The sequence below is a fragment of the Melitaea cinxia genome, chromosome 15 (assembly GCF_905220565.1).
Source record: "Melitaea cinxia chromosome 15, ilMelCinx1.1, whole genome shotgun sequence".
NCBI classification, from domain to species: Eukaryota; Metazoa; Arthropoda; class Insecta; order Lepidoptera; family Nymphalidae; genus Melitaea; species Melitaea cinxia.
This window is the reverse complement of record NC_059408.1, coordinates 5,503,918-5,526,715: the sequence shown is the minus strand read 5'-3', so window position 1 is coordinate 5,526,715 and position 22,798 is coordinate 5,503,918. Positions and strand designations below refer to the sequence as shown.

Here is a 22,798-nt window from a genome sequence, read left to right as displayed (position 1 = left end):
GTAGACATAAAGGCTTATATCAATGTGGATTACAAAGCTTAAGGTATTTACAATATAATTGGCTTCTTAATTTGTTTTAGACTAAAAAATATTACGTTTAATTATATTGTTACCAGATGTGACAGTAATAAAAAATATACAAATTGTTTCTGGTATACTTTTGTAAATTTCAATAAATTAAAAAATTTATAACACTTCAAATTCTATATTTATTAAGAAATCTATAAATCGTCTCATATTCTGATTTCATTCATTATAAGAATTACAATTACAATATGGCCTACTGTTGCATTTTTAAATACACATTCCTTAGCAAATTTTGCAGCAATTCTAAAATATTAATACATGGAACATAAATATAAAAATTTAGGTGCAAATTTTTGGCAATAAAATGATTACGCTGTAAGCCGCTTTTTTGCGCTTGTGCAAAATGTCGTTTCATGAAGCTTAATATTAACGCAAACCCGCTTACGTAAATAGACGTGACGTATATTAATATTACACCTATATTTAACATATTCTATAAAACAACATACCTACGTTTATTTGTATTTAACTTCCTAGTAGCATAGTATACACATTAGTTATAAAATATGCACTATTCATTTGTCCATTTTGTTTGCTGGCATCTGCTTCTAAAGTTCGATTGAATCTAAAAGAGATCACCGTTTAGTCACCATCCATATATTTTTTATAACATAAATATATATTTACGATAATGCTAATAAAAACCATAAAACAAATATCACACGCTAATCTTAAAACATTTATTGTAATATAAATAATAGAGGTATAAAATGGAAACGTCAACAAATCGTTTGTGTTATATTTTACTAAGGTACGAAATATTTTCGCAGTTATGATCGACATCAAAGAATATAATGGGCCCTTTCAAGTCAACAAAGTATTCACAAAGATTCCCTTTCCAGGATTCACTCTTGGGTCCGTGGGAAGTTCTTAAAATATTTGATAGCGTGATTGAAGGAATTATTATTTTTATGATCGAAATATCTAAAGCCTTTCTAAGCATAGAAATATATATACATTATATCTAATTAAATAGGATATTACATTATATCGCTCACCATGTAAAAGACTAGTTTGTTTTGGTAAAGATTTTATGTAAACAGCAAGGTAGCTAAGTTACTATAGTTTTTTTTTTTTTTTAAAGTTGCTGTATTATTTGCCATGTACATATAAAAAACAGCGAATAATTTTATTTCAGTTGTTTTACATTAGGTTAATATCATATAAATAATATACAAGATACATAAAATAATTTTAGATGTTGTTTCTTCAGAATCCAGTAAATTTTGTTTGACTTCCAATAACTTAAATGTATACAAGCTATGTACAAGCTTTCAGCGATAAAATAACATGAAAATCAATTCACAATAATATACTCAATCGTCTTTGACATCGTAAAATTAATATATAATTATATTTACAAATGATTACATCATATCACATCTAGAGTACATTAATTGTACATGCATCAATACAGGTAGGTATCTTAAATTTATAATGTCTTTTAATAGGAAATCTAAAAGATATGGCAAAATTATATCCGTCGAATAATTGTTTAATTCTTATACGTAACTTATTACATTCATTATAACCATTACATATTTATTTTTTATCTTAGCATACATGTGATAGGAATGGCGGATTAATTTTAAACCCGTCTCCATCATGATCTCCAATAGGACGCTACCCACAAAGTAATGACTTAGAAATAATTACAAGTAACTTATCTATCGATACATTTCTCATTAACATCAGAAAGGAAGTCATTTGAGTCCCTGATTGTCATGATAGTGACTCCATCTGCACTGTTTCTTGATATTATATTATTCTTCTTCTTCGAGCTGCCGTAGTCGTAGTTAGATATAACTACACTTTCCGTTGGGTTCCTGCTGAAGTATTAATCAATTTAATTATTTCAGAATTAACGTGTTTTTATGCAAATCGAACTATTAAATAATCTTTAATTTAATTTAGAATGTTTATTGTTGTTTTTTACACTTTATGTAGAGTTTGGGTAGAGATTTTAATGGAAATTTTAAAGATCTTTTGGGGTTGAGATTTTAATGTAGTTGTTTTTGTTGCTCATTAGATTACAGCTTAAAAATTATTAATAGCACTAAATATTTACCAGACACATAAGTATGTTAAAAATGCACAACATCGTACCTAAAACAGCAACGTTGTTGCTTTCCTTTTACCAGCATTTCAAGTTTCGCCCTCTTCAATAGTCTAAAACCCGACGGTTGAAGAATATCCTTCTTACAGCAGAGATATCGTAGGTAATATTTCTTGTAGACGTCGCTCATGCTGTACAAGGCGATCGGGTTGAAGCAGGAGTTCATAAATCTGGATATAAAGATAATAAATTCGTACCTATTACAGCGATGTCGTTGTGTGCTTCTAAAGGACGTCTCACAAACAGCAGTTCTGGATAATCTAGAACTGCAAGTTGGGTGGAGCGCGCTTCGACGGCAGCAGAGATATCGGTTGAAGTGTTGTCTGAAGACGCCACTCACGCAGTATAAGGCGACCGGGTTTACGCAGGAGTTGAGAAAACTGTTTGGTTTTGAAACAATGTTAATCAACTGTCCAGAAAGTTTTAGAACTTGAATACCTACTAAAATAATTAAGATTTAAGTTGTTGCATTTTTAAGTTTAGTTAATATTACCAGCCAAACCAGTATTCTAGACAATATGAGTATTAAATTTTGACGAATAACTCAGTGGGTTGACAGATTGATACATTGATTTTTAAGAATTTCAGAATCTGCACCTTTTTACTTTCTGCCAAAAGTAACCTGCTTAAATTACGAAAAAAAAAATAGCTATAAGTTAAGTAATTGTAGGTATCCTCCACCTTTAACATACCATAGACAAAATAGTATGAAAAAAAGTTTCAGGTGGAGACCGATACCTAAAAGTAACTTTTAATTCATATTACTTATTTTTGTGTTACCCACAATTTAGGGAATTCTAAATTTTTTTTAAATATTATATCAAAAATCGACCGTTCAGATCACTCAGAACCGAATATAAAACTCATCATATCAAAAATTTCGATCTAGCGGGTAAATCGTTCCATACCTTAATTGACTAAAGCTCCGAAACGGTCAGTTGGAGATGCAGGTTCGATCCCCGCTGGAACGGTCGATTCTTGATATGATATTAAAAATATTTACTTTTAATTGGTTCTAACCTAATATAATAATAATAATAATACTTTTTATTGTACACCATTAAAAGAAACAACAAAAAAAACATAAAATGAAAGATGTACAAAGGCGGTCTTATATATATCAACGCTTGGGACAAAAGAGTTTATCTCAAACTCAGGTCTGTCTGATAATATACATATTATGACGCTAAGAGTGTACTATTAATAATAAATGAAATACCATTTACAATTCTCTGGCGGTTTGAATAATGAAAAGTCAAAAAGAGCTGTATGATAAATAATCATTTGCTCGTGGTTATTTATTGAATGGTGTTTGTTATTACGAATATTTTATATTCGTTGCTACGCAATTTAATAATGTAGATAGGAGTACATACATTTCGTAGAGGACAGTTATTAATATATATTTAGCAATTTATTATGAATATTTTAGTTTATAACGTTTCCAATAATGTATAATATGCTACTAACATAAAACCATATACTTTCATATTATATTTTATGATATACTAGCTTTCCGCTCACGGCTTCGTCCTCGTAAATTACACGATCTTGGCACAATTTTTGTTTTCTTAAAATACAGACAACATACATCTACTTGATCTACTCGGCGACATTGCATTAGTAAAAAAAAAATTAAAATCGGTTGAGCACTTTTTAAATTTATCCTATAAAAAGATTCAAATATTTAAACAAATACAATCAGTAGTGATAAATTATGAAATATGACATGTGTAAATAGTCAAATTATAAACTAACAGCAAGCGAGGTTTTGTAAGTCCGATAGAACGAGACTTTCGCTTTTATAATTAAGGAAACATCTTTTGCCATACTTTCCGGCTTGTTTTGCTATTTCGTCTAATACGTAGAAGAGAGCAGCATAGTCTAGTTTTTTTATCTAATTATCTGTAACACAAGACAGCTGATCGTTAATGAAATATTAAAAATAACCTAACTTAAGCGATGTCTTTGTTCAGAAATCAAGAACACTTCACAATTGTAGAAATCAGCGAAATTCTAAGCCCCGACAATTTCCTTTACACAATTAATTAATGTAAAATAATGCAATTACAATTGAGACGTTTCAATAATTGTACGTTCATTGTTATATACCTACAAAAACACTTAATAAAAGAAAATTTTGTTATCGTATTCAAAAGTTGAAAGATGGTAATACATGTTCAACAAGACTCCTCAACTTATATTTGTATATACAGGAAATTTTTTAAACTGTCCAATATTCAATTATTAATAAAAACCAATTACATTGCGTATAGCTTATAGTTATACTCTTATATACAATAATGCATTCAGGTAACATTTGAATGGTTAAATATTAACAATTGCAACAAAAACAGGAAAACGATATGCGTAATGTTTCCAGAAATGATGCGGAAAAATGCCTAGTGATGTCACCATAAAATACATACACTACTTGTATCTTCACTGACTTACTGAGTCATGCCAATAAGTATAAGATGATACTCATTTAATTAAAAATAGAACGAAATAAACAAGTGCTATGCGTCGGTCTTGCATTACCATTGTTGGCATAAACGCATCGTTTTATTTATATGTGACCTGTCTTTGTCACTCAGTGATAACGCATCGTTCTTCTGATTAATGAATTTTCAAAATTGGTTTATCGGTTTTTGAGTTGGTCTCATCAGAAACATTCAGAAATAAAAATAAAAAATAAAAATCTGTCTTATTTACGATATCAGAATTGAATAATTCTAGAGATCGCGATGGCTCACGACTTAATATTACATTACACAAAAATATATATAGTAAATAAGCATAGTTATACTCAAAATAAATGTTTTCACAGTTAAGTTGTTTTTAAAATCGTTTGTAGAATGATGATTATGCTGAAATATTAAATTGCTCCTCTAACTATACATATAGGAAACACCAAATGAAGTAACATTAAATATTTTTCCGAGAAATATTTGAAATGATGTTTCATTGTAACAACAATAAGTAACTTTTCCCTTTAATTTATCATACCACCAACAAAATAATTATATACCCATTTCATTCTACAACAATGGCTGACATTATCTCGACGATTGATGCGAGTTTCCTCAGGCTAGACGAGATGCAAATTACTCATAAATTTTCTTTCATCGTTTTCAAACTCAGTAAAGTATAACACATAAATTTTACGAACCTTAGACAGAAGGAAACTATTCGAAGTGCGTGGATGAAATCGTTATAGTCGTTTTGTGCTGTCGGTGACAGGTAGAACCAAAGTTCTAGCGCGTGGTACGGCAGAAAGCATATGAAAAACACTGAAACAAAGGTTTGTGTTACATTTTACATTTTTTTTTCTGTTATTCAAGAGAAGCAAAAAGTTTATTTATGAGGAAATATAGTTAAAAAGACTTTTATTTACACGTGTCATGAACAATAAAAAAAAAATTTGCTATCAACATTAACCTCATTACACAATTAATATGATATTATATATAAGCTGTTGCATTTGTAATATGACCTATTACAAGGTCTTAGATACATATTAGACTATGTAAATAAATAAATGGTTCACACTTAATGGCTCCCAGTAGGATTCTCTCCCGTGTTGGGGGTCCGGAAACAGGGGTCCGGAAATACACAAGCACAAACGCCCAGACCACGACCAACATCTATATGGCAAATAGTTAACACATAACGTCTGTCGTGAGCGGGAATCGAACCCGGTACCGTCAGCGCAACAGCCAGTGGTGTGACCGCTGCGCCAACGCGTCAACTATGTAAAATTGTTTATATTATATTATTAATAAAAATTATATTTTTATCTTAAGTTGTTTTCCAATGTTAACCCGACAACTTTTCCGGATTTTATCGCGGTTTATTAGGTTTTTTACAGGCCCGGCGTTTCGAATACTTTATAGCTACCATGTTCATGGGAGGTCTGAGGTGTCAGTCGCCCTAACATTACAAAGTTATTCCAAACTACCCTATGATACATCAATATTTTAATTAGTCCTCTCTAAGCAGAAAGTGCTAACTTAGTCTTTAATCTATGACATATTATGCTTGGATTTTTATTTCATTATTTTAATAATGGGATCCCAAGCAAGTGGTAATAGCCAGCCATCTTCTTTATTGAAATTTTGATGTTTTTTTTTTAACTCCAATAGCCTCACGGATCAACCTTGGTTAGAATCGGTATTCTTTTGCGAGGACCTGTGGTTTATCAATCTAATATGACGGCGAACTTTATGTAAACTATGTTCACAGATTGATAAAAAAGTTGTTCCATTATAATCTATCTTAAGTTTTTTAACATCGTCATCATTATTTTATTTAATAAATAATAACGATACTGAAAGGATTTAAAAGTATAAATAGATTTGTTAATGTACCATGAAAAGTAGATTACTTGGAACTAAAGAGAATATAACAATAGCATTTATTTGTTAGAGGCTTCTCATATTATGTTACAATGAAAAGTAATTGGCCGTTCCAACATTCCGAACAAAAGGAAAATAATACTAATAATCCGTAGTAAAAGCGTCTTTTAAATAGATTTTTTTGGTATCCTAATTTCGTATTCTATTATCCTTGTAAATTATCTACCTCAACGCTTATATATTTTAGTTAAAAAACTCAGACACGTGAATAATTCTTAATTTAAATTTTGTATACCTATTTTAATTAATGTTATTAAGACTAGTACAGTTGCCTTTGAAAATAACAAAGGAACAAACCTCAAGAGGCCTTTATTAATATTATCATTAAGATTATCGCATTGAAACCAAACCCATCTTATTAATATACTGGAAAACAATATTAATGCATTGACAAGTACATACATAACCTCTAAAAAAATGAACCGGCAAAATATATGTTCGCTCATATCTTTTGAACAACTGAAATACTCAATTAGAAAAAAAAGGCGGTTTGTTATGTGTAAATAAGCACTAAGCACTAACTCACAAATGAGGTTTTTTTCAAAGTGGTGTAGGCTGCCTTTTACCACATTACTCATCGATAAGCTAGTGAAGTGTCATTTGGCGTAAATACGATATCTCTTGAAGTGTGATCTAAAGATTTGAAATGATTGCTCTATATTTATTTTCCATTATCACTTAGTATCAATTTCTCAATACAATCATGTATTTACATTCATGGAAACGATACGACTGGTAGAAAGAATATTTGAAAATTACTTCAAAATTGTCTGTCGCTTGGGCACGTCGTTAATCAAAATGAACTTATGTTTCTTTTTTGTTTAAATCTTACTGACACGACAGTCGTTTTCTTGTCTTAACTATGAATATTGAATTAGAATTGGTATAATTAATTTAAAAAAAAAATGAAAAAAATCTTATGAACAATTTTCTGTCAATTCTATGGCAAACGTTTTTATTGTCCAAAGCGATAAGGTTAGATTTAGAAGTAATTTTATATAGTAGTTGAGTATTCTTACATTTTCTAATTTTCCGCGCAATTATCTCAATTTTCTCATTCACAAGAAACTTCACCTGACAATAACAAACACAACAAAAAAGATTAGCGAAATCGGTCCAGTCGTGATGGCACGACCAAGGGAAATAGGGATTCGTTTATATATATTATATAGATTATCATCTGCAGACCTTAAATTGCTCATGTCTTTTGTAGACATCATCCATTGCGCTTATCCGTGCGATTTATTACATAAGACTGCAGATTGACAGTCCTAGCTCTATTACAATGTCTTTAATTTTTAAGACATTTTTAATTTTTTTTCAATTCTGAAATGATATCATATGCGAAGACTTTTCGACAGTACGCATTTTAATCATTCCAAAGAATAATTTATACGTATTTTTTTTTCAACGCTCATCAAGGACTATGATTTAAATACTATAAATTAACTATAAATGTACAAATATACGTATACCAGTAGTAAAATAACTGCTCCTTGTTATTTTCTTCAAAATATATCTACAAAATTTCGTAGAAACTTACCTATGACAAAAATCAAGACCATGCAGGCAACAGACTTCCTCGCCTTAGCTTGAGCCTCGCCTTGTCCTCCATGTAGCGCACCCGGCATCTCTTTCGTACTCGCCAAAAGCCGTTGTGCCATTAACGAGTAAAAGAATGCAATCACTAACAGTGGTAGAGCGTAGTAAACAATTGCTTTGATTATTGTCATCCATCTGAGGAAATAAAAAATTCTCTTGCGATCAGAATATTAATGCAATTTGATACAATATACAAAATGTTCGATTCCTAACAGCGTTCCTTCAAATGGGGGGTTCTGTAGGTGAAACTTATGCATCAAATGCTATAAATATAAAAAGGCTTAAGATTTCTGCGTCTTCCTGCTTTACTATATTTTTATAAAAAACTAAGTACAGAAAAATATGGATATTCAACAATGACAAACTCTTGTTAACATTATATAGAGTGACATTTACTTTTCAATTAATGAAGCAAACTGTTGAACGAACGAATTAGCTAATTGTTTTTTAAACGCTGTCTCAAGTGCATATAGTCAAAGGCGCACGCCATTATTTTTATTGCACTGGTACATTTGTAAAAACATCATCATTCATCATTACAGCCTATACAGTCCACTGCTGGACATAAGCCTCCACGAGTTTACGCCAAAAATAACGTGAACTCATGTGTTTTGCCCATAGTCACCACGCTGGGCAGGCGGGTTGGTGACCGCAGTACTGGCTTTGTCGCACCGAAGACGCTGCTGCCCGTCTTCGGCCTGTGTATTTCAAAGCTAGCAGTTTGATGGTTATCCCGCCATCGGTCGGCTTCTTAAGTTCCAAGGTGGTTGTGGAACCTTATTATCCCTTAGTCGCCTCTTACGACACCCACGGGAAGAGAGGGGGTGGCTAAATTCTTTAGTGCCGTAGCCACACAGCAGTAAAAACATACCATTTATTAAATTAAAAAGAAATATTAAAAATACATTTAATCACTCACTTTGCATAATTATCCCAGTCCCTTGGATATGGCGAACAATATACTATTGACACATTTTCATCAATTTCTTGTGTAATTGTACTGGAAAAAATCGCCGCCGGTGTTGCAAATAACAGTGCAGCGATCCATATTATTGTCGCACACACGAGTGGCAACTTGCGAAGCTGAAAAAGATATTTTGTTAACAAAAGAACACAAAACTTCTTTCTCTTCTAGTACAAGATTTCCTTCTCGTATGAATAATATGAAAAAAGAGGTTATACATTTTATTCTAATACAATTATTCAAAATATTTTTAAAACAAAGTTTTAAAGTTATTTACACACTATTGTAGTTTCCATAATAATAATATATTCACATGAAATAGCAAAAAGGCGTCAAATTTTACTCCGTTAAATCATTTTGTTACTTTAAAAAAAATCAATTATAGAAACGTTTATTTTGTATATAAGAAAAAAAAATAATAATATTATTATAATAAGCCCTACAATCATTTATTACTAGTCTACGATTATCATTTGGAATTAGGCAAAATATCATATTGGAATCGAAAAAAAAAATGTTACGTAGAATTTCGAAAACATGAAAATAAGGATCATCATTATATATAATATATTTTACCGGAACACGTTACAGGTATCACAAGGGCGAGAAAGGGCGTCATTGCGTATCCATGTATCGTACACAACGACTTCATTTATATGAGGGTAGTTTTCGCTTTTCATCCTCAATATATGTCAGACAACGAACACATACATTAGGAAAATTGACGTTTCGGATGAAGGACTTTAACTCTAACATTTTCTTATACTTTCTTAGCATGAATATTAGAAGCGCTTTCTTTATTTGTGTCAAGGTTAAGTTACAAAAGATACCCATTGAAAAGGCCGCCTGTTCCTACTGATGTAGCTTTGTTCTTTTTTTATGTAATTTTTTTGCTAATTATGTATTGATGTGCAAGTATTGTAAACAAACAAATATTATTCCTTTTATAGAAAATAAAGTATTTTAGTTTAAATATTATTAAAAGAAAACAAAAATAAAGAAACGTATGGGTGGGTATAAATTAAATTTTTTTTTTCAAAAACAAAGAGCTACCATCGGCCTGTGTTTTAGCGCTACATTATATCTTGACACAAACGTCGTGTGTTCAATTCTGCTAGAAGTGGATATTTGCATTTATACAAGAATTTGCTTCTGGTTTGGATGTATGTCTTTATACCGTGCGTATTTCCGCAAATATTAGTTTCTGGTGTAGGTGTATGGGCTTGCGGGTCTCCCAACCGAAGTGAAGCACGTAAAGCCATATTTAACGTCTGCCACTTTATCATGTGCTGTGAGTAACATTCGTTCACATAATTTTTTAATTATTTTGTAGTGACAATTCCTACAACCAAACAACTAGGAAATACAATAATTTTATTTAAGAATGTATTTCAAAAGGCCTTCTATCCTGTTATTCCTATTCATGTCATTTCAAAAATAAATGATATTATATTCTATTTAGTAGGGTCACATCAAAATAAGGGGCATTTAACTTGAATACATAAAATATACAGTTATTTAAAATTTGAAAGACTGACAATGAAGTACATAGTGTTAACTCTCTTTTAAATTAAGATCTCGCTCCAGTAACCTAATGTATAGTGTGAAGCAAAACACAACATACTTAAATGCTGTTACGACCTCAACAATGAAGTTTCACTAACGAGCTGGCTGTTCCCAACTTCCTAATTAAGGGAACGCTTAGTTTAGGACTAGTTATATAGCAATTAACAATTATATTCACCGCCTTCTATAATAAAGGCAAATAAGGATGCATTTAAGAATTTTACTTGTTGCTGTATATTATAATTAAAGCATTTTGATATTTTTTATTTTGATTTTTTGATCCAGTTACTAAAATATTAATGAAAACCTTTTTGAAGTGCTATTCTATCTTAAAAACTTTAGGAATTAAAATACTATATGTTTACGTTCAACAATATCTATTTTTTTTTATATTTGAAATAGAAATTTGAATTTTTGATGTTAAATAAAACCTTCCTTTGGTTTTTTCGAAGTAAAAAATTTATTAATTAATAATTACGATATAAAATTAAACATAACGGAAGACAAATATTAGTAATAATTCTTTTTTTAGTCATTGCTTATCACTTTATACATAACTAGCCGACCCGTACCCACTTCGTTGGACGTTAGTTAATTATGTTTTGATGCAAATATACAGTAAAGTTTTCATCTCACTCTCATATCTCCGACTTGATTTACATATATACTATTATTTTTTTCTATTTTTTTTTGTCAATGACAATAAAATATACCCTATATCACTCCTGAACAGTGTAGCTTTCTGTTAGTGAAATAATTATCATGATCGGATCAGTATTTGCGAAAATTACCCCTACAAACAAACAAAGTTAGAAACATATATTAATGTAGATATAAAACAGCTAACTCCTTAAGAAGAAAATTAAAGCCACACCAAGAAATAGTTAACAAAGTTTATTCCTTCAGGAGGAAAGTCACGTGTGCTGCATTTCATGAATAAATCTTTACGCATGAGTTGAAGGCAATATCGTTCAACCAGAAAGTCTCTTCGCTAACTGCTTCGTAGACACAGACAGTTCACGAGAAAAGATTCATTTCATTAAAAACGTACTGTATCTGGTAACTATTAAAGTTCAGTCCTGCCTAATAATACTTTAGGGAGGAAGGTGTCTCTGAAAAACAGCACTGCATGGGGTCGTTATCTTATGTCGGTCTTATGTTGTGCTGTGACATCCATTTGTCGACGAATCGTTTTCTCAATCACTTTATACAGAAATGTTTTACACTGAAAAAATGTCAGTTTTATTTTTGTTCTGTTTTACTCTGTGTGCACAGATACAATATAATTATAACAAATACTTTTATATATTATAGTAGCAGAGGCATTTTTTTTACTGTAGGTTTGTACATTTTCGAATGATATAATAAAAGTCTATAAAAGAAAAAGATATAAAAGAGTATGAAATATATTACCTGAAGCTTTCTGAAAGGGTTGACAATGGCACAGTATCGTTCGGCTGATAGCGCTGTGAGCGTGAAAACGGATACCCCGATACTTATGTCCTTCCCCGTCTCCGATATCCTACAAATGGTCTCCCCCCATGGCCACGATTCAAGGGTGTATATGACGGACACAAAAGGTACACAAATCAGTATAACGAGCAAGTCTGCTAGCGCCAGAGAGAATATGTACCTGCAAATAAAATCTGTATTAATTTTCGTTTGTCAAAAAAATTATTATTATTTATAAGATTACTTTTTTATCGCAAACAAACTTGTTCGAAAATATCTTTAATAATGAAAAAAATGTATTTAAAGTATTGGTAACCAAATATTTGCAATTATCAGAAAAAACTATGTCCGTTTGTAACTTTTTTTCCACCAAGCTATTTTATAGGGATGGAATTGGATATGTAAATAGTTTGACGCCTAAAAATGATGAAACACATGATAGAGAAAATATATAGAAAAGAAATCACAATGACCCTTAGTGAAATTTTTCCTTTGTGTCTGCTGCTTTTATCCCATTGTGATTTATATGCTAAAAAGGCATGAAAAATCCAATTGCATAACCATTTTCATATAACGTTTTTTTTTGCAAAAACTTTGTTGTAGTAGTGCGGTGTTTTTCGGAGTACAATCTTTAAATTTGTACTATTATTATTTATGTGTTTCTCTCCCAGTCGTTTGTTTGATATTTTATAAAGAAAATTGTACCGCGATGACAATCACGATCAAGTCAAATTTTATAATATTCAATAATGAAAGCTTGAATCATAGAGAGCATGAAGAATAAAAAAATGTGAATCATATTTAACTATTTAACGGAGTAAAAATAGAATTGCAAAAATCTAATTGATTAGTGTATATGAAGCGAGAGCTTTTAAAAAAGATTAAACTCAATCAACGGAGACAAAAGACGAATTCAGGAATTTTCAATAAAACGTACTTGTATCTGTCGTCGTTTCTTTTCTGATTTATTACGACTACGAAACGAAATAACAGAAATAGCGGAGTTTAAGTTTATTTAGACTAAAATATTCATATTGAAATTATTCATTACGCATATCTGGAGAGAATTTGTCTTACAATAAATTTGTGGAGTACTTATTTAATATAAGAACCGAGTCGTACAAAGGTTGTAAGATCGGCGTTAACGAATTTTAATCAATTTAATCTGATTTCGAACAATTTGTGTGAATTTAAAATGTAAGATTGACATCTAAGGCTTAATAAACATTCCTGCGCCACTCACGTACTTCTGATGAACACATTGATACTATAATTACTTTAATCTTTATATATATATGTAAAAATAATAGCTTTTAATACAATACAAAATCATTTATTTCATCCGTGTTAAAATTTACACGTGAATTGTAGAAATGTTTTATTTCAATAAGTTTTTGAACATACAATAAGTACTGCGAAGAATCTTTATATGTATGAATATTATTTTTTACATAGTATCAGCTTCTACTAAATAAACATTAACGATTACTCAGAACTGATACGTAGTATTTTTTTTAAATATTTCTATCAATTTGTTTAATCCAGATAATCTCTGAAGCGATTGAAATTACTTTCCCCGATTTCCACAATATATATCAAATTATTAGAGGTAACTTTTTAGAGGACTAGCCCGTTGGCGCAGTTTGTAGTGACCCTGCTTTCTGCTCCGAGGGTTGTGGGTTCGATTCCCAAAATAAAATAAATATTTATTTATATATTTATATATGTATTATTTATAAGTATGTGTATCGAAAAAAAAAATATGTAGCTATATACCAGTCGACTGTTACCTATAACACAAGCATTAAGTTGCTTACTTTAGGAACAGACGACTGTGTGCGTATTGTGTAAATATTAAAAAAAAAAAAAAAAAAAAAACTTAGGCTACTTAATTTAGAAAGGAATAATGCGGTTGCGTTTTGTCATTATCTGTTTTTTGTAACGAAGTTAGCAAATATACTAGACACAATAAAAATCTATAACATTTGTATACTTACGTATTTGGTGCATTTCGCATTCCCCTATGTCTGACATACACTATAACTAGTGTTCCATTTCCTAAGACTCCTACGATGAAAATGATCGCAAATATGATAGGCACCAGATAGGTTTCAATGCGCTCTTTGTAAGGCGTGTAATCGCTCTCCGAGTAATTTAAGTCGAACGGCGAGCTTAAATTCGATTGTACATACATTTTGCCATCTGTAACAAGGAAAGATATATTCGTATTAGTAAGTTTGTATGAAATTGTAAGTGGATAAATTGACATTTGTTACTCATACGTTAAAAGACAGAACCGTTTGATGAAGTTGTGTATGTCAATAGTACAACAATCTATAGGATAATTTTTAACCAAATACTTCGTAAAAAAATGCACCGAGCCTTCAAGTATGACTAGTTTACAATAAAAATAACACCATGTTTTCTAGATTTACTATCGCAAATATTTCAAAAATCATTATAAATAACAGTTTAAGAAAAAATTTACCTACATCTCATACCAACAAGTCGCATGTATATTTTATTCTAACAGTTTCTAAGCTTTATTGAATTGTCGACACTGGTCTGCCTTCCTTGCTTTGAAACTTTTCTCCAATCAATAAAACAGAACTGCGGTTTAATATGTTGCGCTAGTCTACTCGAATAATAGCATAAAATCTGTATTAAATCTTCTTCTGTGACTTTCAGGCTTGCCAGAACGTTAACCTTCGAATACTTGATTAATTTTTGTATAAGGCGGTAAGTTTGTCAATGTACCATTATTTAAGTTTTTTTTTTGTCTTATCCCGCCCTGTGTTGTCTACGTCTAAATATTTTTTATTTTATTAAATGACAAAAAAATTAAAAATAAAAATTTAAAAGTCATATATAATTATAAATACAATCAATTTCTTAATTTCAATCTTTTTAAAGTTTGCCATAACTTTTTTTTAAGAAATTTTATTACGAGTAATGGATATTGAGCAAATACGGATAAATAAATTTAAATTAGAGAACTATCGTTAATTAATCAAATTATGAGATTAATAGTTATGAAAACCCGTTTAAACATACACAGATTTCAAATGTTCAGTTCAGGCGAGTTCACATTATACAGACAGTAAAATGCGAATGACATTTTGTTTTACACAAAATTGCTTTCCAAAGTTGTACCACGCGACTTTTTTCATAAATGCTTTTGATAGTAACAATTTATTTACTTTCTATTCTAATTTATAAAGATTGAATATGATAAACTTTTTTTTAAATCATATCATTCGTCTTTCTTGAAAACAAAATGTACAAGTTAAAATACATAAATATTCTTTTACTTGATTTTTAACTACGAGTTGAAATATTTTAAGAGATAAAATATTTTTGAGCCCTATAATGCTTCAATCGAGAATAGAAAAAATTAAAGAAGAAATAAGTCGATATACATTAAAAAGGTACAGATTTAGATCCACTCGTTCCCCATTATATGGAAATCGATTCCTAAGGGGTAAATTCAAAAACAGTCAAGTAAATACGCCATATTAGATATAGCTCAATAAGTACGAGTCAAATCTTAATTAAATTTAAATGGAACCACATGACAAGCACCACCTTTCGATTAAAAAAAGAATCATCGAAATCGGTCCACCCAGTCAAAAGTTCTATTGTAATATACATTTAAAAAAATACAGTCGGATTGAGAACCTCCTCCTTTTTTTGGAGTCGGTTTTAAAATCATCGCCTTCGGACTGGATTTGAGCTAGCGCTCGTGATTCTAACCGGGAGGTCTTTTGGAAAATAGTAGAAGAAATGTTTGTTTGTCAATTTGTACTGGACTAATGTGATGCATTAGATCACCAATAGAACATTTAATATTATGTATGGGTAACCTAAAATACGCTGTGCCGACGATCTACATAAGATTGCCAGTGTAGGCTGCATGTTGATTGCGGACGACCGGAATGTACCGGAACGGAGCAGTAAAATGCAATATGGCTGAATTAAAAACCTAAAATATGGATATCGTATACAATCTTACTTATCATACTCGCTAAATTTCGCAACTCTAAAAAGTGTTTGTATTACTGCTGTGCTTTTCGTCAATTATGTACAAAAAAAATCACCCAAGAAATCTTTTAAAACATTTTGAATAATCACTTTACAGCGGTGTAGTTCAAAGAATGTAAGCATGATTTTCGAATGAATTCTACTGAGAAAGAAAGAAAAAACTAACAATAACTTTCTAGAGATTATATAAAATGCCTACATAGTCGTATATACAAAGAATTCAGCAAACTAGCGCTATACTCTGTGCTGTAAAAGTCAGGTGACTCGAGACTCGAACTACGCTCGTTCGAAAAATAAAAATGAAAACTGTCTTACTGTTAAGTCGGTTATTTATATCCTCTTTGACTGTCTTCATAACTTTTTTTTATATGTCGATTTTAAAGTTACTTAGTAATGAGCCGTAATTTCTTACTTTTTCATTTATTTATTTTTCATTTATAACTCAGCTATGAAATGCTTACTAATAGTTCGTATGTGTGTAATATATACAAATGTAATATACATAAATAAATCGTGAGCAGCCCACAGATCGTCTATTTTGAATGAAACACAGCTGTTTACTTTTTCAGGTTATAAGGGGAATCAATTTTTTTAACTTTTTATCAGCTTATACTCCTTGCTTCAGCAGCATTTGGAAAACCGATATACTAACCTGTCTATTTTTGGCAATAAAGTCTCACACTCAACGGCTCTGACTAGATTTTACTCATCTGTCGGGGTTTCAGTATTATACACAATACACAAACATAAACGTCCAGATCGTAGCAGACATCTGGGTAGCCTATAAAAATATTTACTTTGAGCGGGGATCGAATCTACGACCGCCAGCGTAATAGCAAGTGCTGTAACCGCTACGCCAATTCGTCGTCAATATAAAATATAAGTCAGAGTGGTCGTGAAAGTTTAAAAACTTTCATACCATTAACATTTAGTTTATGACTACAGATTGACACTCTAATAATAAATGACCATTCAAATGAACGGTTGTTTATTTTCCTCCCAGAGCTGTATACAGTTTCGAGCTAATTTTGGATGCGATGCATATATTAAACAGCTGACGCTCCAACTTTGTTCACTTATACTAAGCTTCAAAGGTCACAGAAAACTAAAGACCGTATAAGGCTGGATTTTCCGATGCTTTTTCTTCTCTTTTAATATCTATTTGTTTACATATAAACATACTTAAAATTTTATATTCTATATTACGAAGAACAATCTAGTCATTGTGAAGAGTTTAGAAACTTAGATTAGATAACAAAAAATATTACTAGCATTCCTGTATGAGAACGAAAACATATTATGCTAATATGGACATACGAACTATTCATGTTGAGTCATAATATTATGGGGATAATTCAAATATAACCTCATGGGAACAAGGAATATGAATAAATTTGTTGATTTGTGCTTACATACAAATATTCTTAATTTTAAAACTGATATATAAGTGTAAGTATCGGTAATCACTGTCATTATCCATGTGAATTCACGTCACACTGTCATATTTATTCACTCTGTCTGAGGAATAATAGAAATGGTCTATATACAAAATTATATACTTTTATAAATATCACTATTTCTATGAATCAGTAATATACTTTAGAACTTTTAGCTTGATTTCGTAAGTGGCCCTATGTTTTATATACTTAATATAATCGATAACATGTGTAAATGAAGGTTCAATAAAAGCTGCAATGCACTTGAGATGCTTCTAGCGTTGCAGACGTCGATAGGCTTCGGTAACCGCTTACCATGGGGTGGTCTGTACGTTTGTTTATCGCCCTAGTCGTATAAAATAAGAAATTATCTAAAGATAACAAAAAGTCTTCATTAAAAACTTATAAAAAATAGGCTAAAATTTTTTGAAATACCTTCAGTGAATAATGTAAAAAAAATTAAAAAAATAAAGCAGATATACGTACATAGCATGTACTAATGAAAAGTTTTAAAAGACATACATAAACGTATATATAGTAAATAATTTATTGTATTTAGTTTGATAATTATATCAAAAAAGTAACAAAAGGTTTAATAATGAAAGTCTAACAACTCCAACAGTTTTCAAAATTGAGACTTCTCTCAACCACAATACATTATCTCCTTCGTGTCTTATCCATCCTATGAAACATTTGCGAAATCAACATAACATAACAGCATAACAATACACTTTATTGTACACCAATACAGAAATAATACATATCAGATTGATTTTAACAGAGTATCATAAGGTACAAAGGGCGACCTTATCGCTGAAAAGCGATCTCTTCCAGGCAACCTAGGGGCAGAAGAGATTGTATTGCGTCGGTGTAGGTGTACAAATTGAGACATAAACGTTTGAATCAACTGTTACTGGCAACTGAAAATCATACAAAGAAAAAACCAACAAAATAAAACTTGTTGAAACAATTTAGCCAACCAACGGAGAGATGAAAATATCGCCGACATTATTGTAATAATAGAGAGCCAAAGTTATACTAGAACACATTCGTAGGTCTCTTATGGCGCGACTGACCTGTAGGTTAAGTCGGCGATGACCTTTACGCTCCAGGCTAATTCCCAATTCGTACTTGGGTTTAATAGTTTATGTGTTATTAATGAAAAAAATATTTGTATGTATGCCTGCTGTCTGTTACCTAAAATATTTTAAGCTGCTTGCCGTAGTAACAGTGGTAATTTGGCGCAATTTTACGGTTATTCTTATAAAGAAGTAGCGATAGTCAACACAGATAACACTATCTAATAACACACATAAATCACAAACGCTCAGAGCAAGACAAACATTTGTATGATCTGTAAAAATGTTTGTCAGCGGGTATCTAAACCCACAACAGTCAGCGCTTTAGTCACATATACAACTGCGACAACGCGTTGTCTATCTTAGGGTATATCAAAATATGTATATGTGTGTACATATTATAGTTAAACACAAGAACGACGTAAATTTAACAGAATGTCAAATTCAGTGAATAGGTAACGAATATTTAACATGAATCGCTCACGAATGAGTGAACATGTCAAAAGCAATATCGAGAGAGTGCGTTGCTTTTGATAAGTATGATTTATCGGTTGAAAAAGATATTTATATTAGAGCATCTAGTCTATAGATTACATTATCCGCGCCCATTCCCCTGGGCATCAATTTATTTTTTCTTCCCAGCGGCGCCACAGCCCACGTTAATGTTATACTTGACGTACATCTTAAATTATATATCCAATCAACGTGCTATTTTAGGCAAAGTTCATCTTTGAACAATGGTCTTGATGATGAAATAACATTTATTTATAAGATTATATATTATAATTATATAAAATATAAATATTTATCCCATAATAATAATTACGATGCTTAATAATTAAATCTAAATTTTGACTACCATAATTTTTTCATGACATTCATATATTTACAAAATATAGAGTTACAAACTTTTATGCCCTTTAAGGATTAATATTTTGTGTAGTACATCGTATTAATCTATCACTTAACATTATTGTTTTGTCCCGACTTGTTTCTCAAATATATTTTGTTTGACTTAAAACTTTTTGTTACAAAAAAAACACACACATATATATATATACAGACTGGGAACGTCATTTTAATAAGTAAGAACCACAATGGCGTTTAATATTTGAGATTTGTAACTAAAATTATATATTAGACTCTTAGTTCATATATTTTAATCTAATTTATTAATGTATATGTCATATTTTAGTATCTTGTTTCAATAGAAGTAATATTATTTGAAGTTATAATATCATAAAAAAAATTTAACTGAGTAATCCGCAGATTTTCGTAATACGAGTACGTACATGCACATTGCATGGTTGTTTTCATTAAAAAAAACTCCAATATTCAGTGCAGGTTGTCGAAAATTTCACAACGAGTAAATTTGTGGTAAACGATGAAAGGAAAATGTTATTTCCTTGAAAAAATATCGTCTTTTTTTAAGAAAATGACTTTCATTCGCGTAAACTTCATATTTTCGGAGCAAAGTGACGTAGAATGTTCCGTCAGATTTGAATCACCTTTAAGCCAAATTGCTTTTAGTTTTGGTAAAAAAAAAATACGGAAATACTCGACAAGGACTTAACTGAGAGACTTGGAATATAGAAATAAAGCTTATTTAGACACTTTACACGAAAGGTAAAATAAATTATTATTCTCTATTATAAAAAAAAAGAAAATTGTTGAACAGATTGTGTCAGTAAACTGTCTAGCGCTAATTCGTTTAGATATAAATTAGTTAAAATTTTAAAACTTTTCTTGAACACGTAATAAGTTTGTATTAAAATTCTTCATCTAGTAAGTAAAACTGGAGACAGGTTAATTTTTGACAACCGACTGAAAAATGTTATAGAGAGTTTATTAATGATTAGCAGACTGGTACAATAACACAATTTAACTCATATTACCGTAAAACAATTGTAGCTTGCTACTCCATAAAATATTATTTTAGGGAAAAAAATATATAATAATATTGTTAAGGACACACAAAGAAACTAGCGCCATCTAGCGGCAACCATTGAAACCACGCAAAAACAGAGACCGCATGAAACTCTCTACTCAATACTAGATGGCGTTAGAGGAACAACTGTGGAACTATATAGAAGTATAGTCTCGAAAACCGGGTACATGCGCGAACTTTCCAGAATGGTCTGGGCCTCGTCTCGGCCGATATAAATAGCCGCAGCGAGGCGAGCGAGGGCAGTTCAGTTTGAGCTATCTTCGAGGGGACTTCAAAGTGAAAACTAGTGATCAAGAGTGGTACCAGTGATTTAGGACATCGTTAGTGCTTAGTGTTTGAACTTAGTGCTTAGTGTTTGAACCTAGTGCTTTGTGTTGGACCTAGTGTTAGTGAATAAAGTCTTGAAAAGAGTCAGCAGGTCTTTCTCTCCAAATCCTTCGAACCCTAACACGTAACAATATAAACATTTATAATGCAATGTTTAATACACTGTAATTTTCCTTAAGGAAGCAGACTTTCTAATTAACAAATAATTTTTCAAATAAACTATACTAACAGTATTTACTTATTTTTTGACGTGACAACGTCTAATAAATCGATGAAAGCCGGCTGCATGCACGAAAAAGGGTGACTCATTGTCCCGTTACGCTTATTGCACACTTGCGCCACATCTACATCTCTCTTCCACTCGATTGGCCTATGCGTCCGAAGAGATGTTTTGTTATGACGTTGTCACGTTAAACTATCGTCCGTAAACCAACTTCACAGACAACCAATTTTTTTTTTCAATTTTATATAAAAATCTGGACTTACATTTTGTGAGCATTTACAAAGCAATCTGTAATATTTATGAGAATAACGAACTTTTGTATATTTCTAATCTTAACTCCATCACAAAATATAACTAAAAGAAGTAATTTTTCAAAAAATTAAATCATAGCATTTTGTTAAAGCTACCGAATTCAGTATTAGCTATTTTTTGACGATTTTGTTAAATACTTATACGTATTTATTCTACTAAATTACACTAAAGCAATCTAATTTACCCTCTTATAATTCAATTTCAAATTGAATTTCGCGATATGTTGGATGTAAACAGCTATTATTAAGCTCATCAAAATATTCTTACACAGATCTAAGTTTAAATAATTATTTTCCTGAAATTTATTTGTTTTTTATTCCTAAATACATGAGATTATGTCTAACAGACACTAAGTGACTATAGATGATATACCAAAGACACAAGTGAAGTAACACATCTTGTTGTTGTGACAAACCTAGCATTTATTGTTGTACTTACGTCTCTGAGATACCGATACCTCGTAACATCAAAAGTCAGCACTGTGCGGGTAGCGGTACCTAACCATTTTAGGTAGGTACTGAGCGCGACGGTATTACATGATGCTACATATATATCATACACAATGACAGAGCCATATTATTATTTACAAAAATAACAACAAATTAATAAATTGATAAAATGTCTGTAAATGGAGAAGTGATCATCTGGTTGCGTAGTCGGTATGATTACATATAACAAAATAATACAATATCTCCTCTCCTCGGCTCTTTAGCGATAAGATCACCTTTTTAAATCTTGTATTATATCTTTCTTTGTATGTCTGTATTTCGGTGTACATTAAGAATAAATAAATAAATAAAATAATGAATTCCCTATTTCTAACGTTTTTCTATTTAAAAGCCAACAATATGATAAATTTGCGATCTCAACATAATTAATTAACAACTAGCGATACACATGTGTACAGTTGTAATTATATGTAAATTTATTTTCATATATGTACATTAAATCTAAATACATCAATTTAAGAAAATAAATTATTTTCATTCTCTTTTGTGTCAGTAAATTTGCCTTAAAATTTCTAGAAATCGCGTTTCAAGTCAATTAAAGGTGTTGATTTAATGTATCTTTATGTAAGAAATTCAATTACAACAGATAGTTTTTAAATTATATAAGAAAAATGCTCAATTGAAGTCACGATTATTTTATTAAATAAAATAAAAATATTTCGTCCAAAAACAATATCTACATTTTCAAAAAACTAACAAAACAAAAAGTAAGTAGTCA

The 22,798-nt window shown here is 30.7% G+C and overlaps 1 protein-coding gene across 1 annotated transcript; it reads right to left on the bottom strand.

Annotated features, from left to right (window-relative positions):
* Positions 1–1,409: 1,409 nt before the first annotated feature.
* Positions 1,410–14,399, bottom strand: LOC123660462 (neuropeptide CCHamide-2 receptor-like). The gene is made up of 7 exons (XM_045595536.1): positions 14,203–14,399; positions 12,167–12,386; positions 9,143–9,306; positions 8,165–8,358; positions 5,376–5,496; positions 2,401–2,583; positions 1,410–1,913 (listed from the first exon to the last, which is right to left on the bottom strand). Exons 1-7 carry the CDS (start codon positions 14,397–14,399, stop codon positions 1,751–1,753), a joined length of 1,242 nt encoding a protein of 413 aa, XP_045451492.1. The 3' UTR covers positions 1,410–1,750.
* Positions 14,400–22,798: the final 8,399 nt, after the last annotated feature.

Excerpts from the sequence above, each read along its gene's own strand:
- LOC123660462 (XM_045595536.1), bottom strand. The coding sequence starts at position 14,399 with ATGTATGTACAATCGAATTTAAGCTCGCCGTTCGACTTAAATTACTCG. Across the intron at positions 9,307-12,166 it reads ACCCTTTCAGAAAGCTTCAG|CTTCGCAAGTTGCCACTCGT; the intron begins GTAATATATTTC and ends TATCTTTTTCAG. Across the intron at positions 2,584-5,375 it reads ATAGTTTCCTTCTGTCTAAG|TTTTCTCAACTCCTGCGTAA; the intron begins GTTCGTAAAATT and ends AAAACCAAACAG.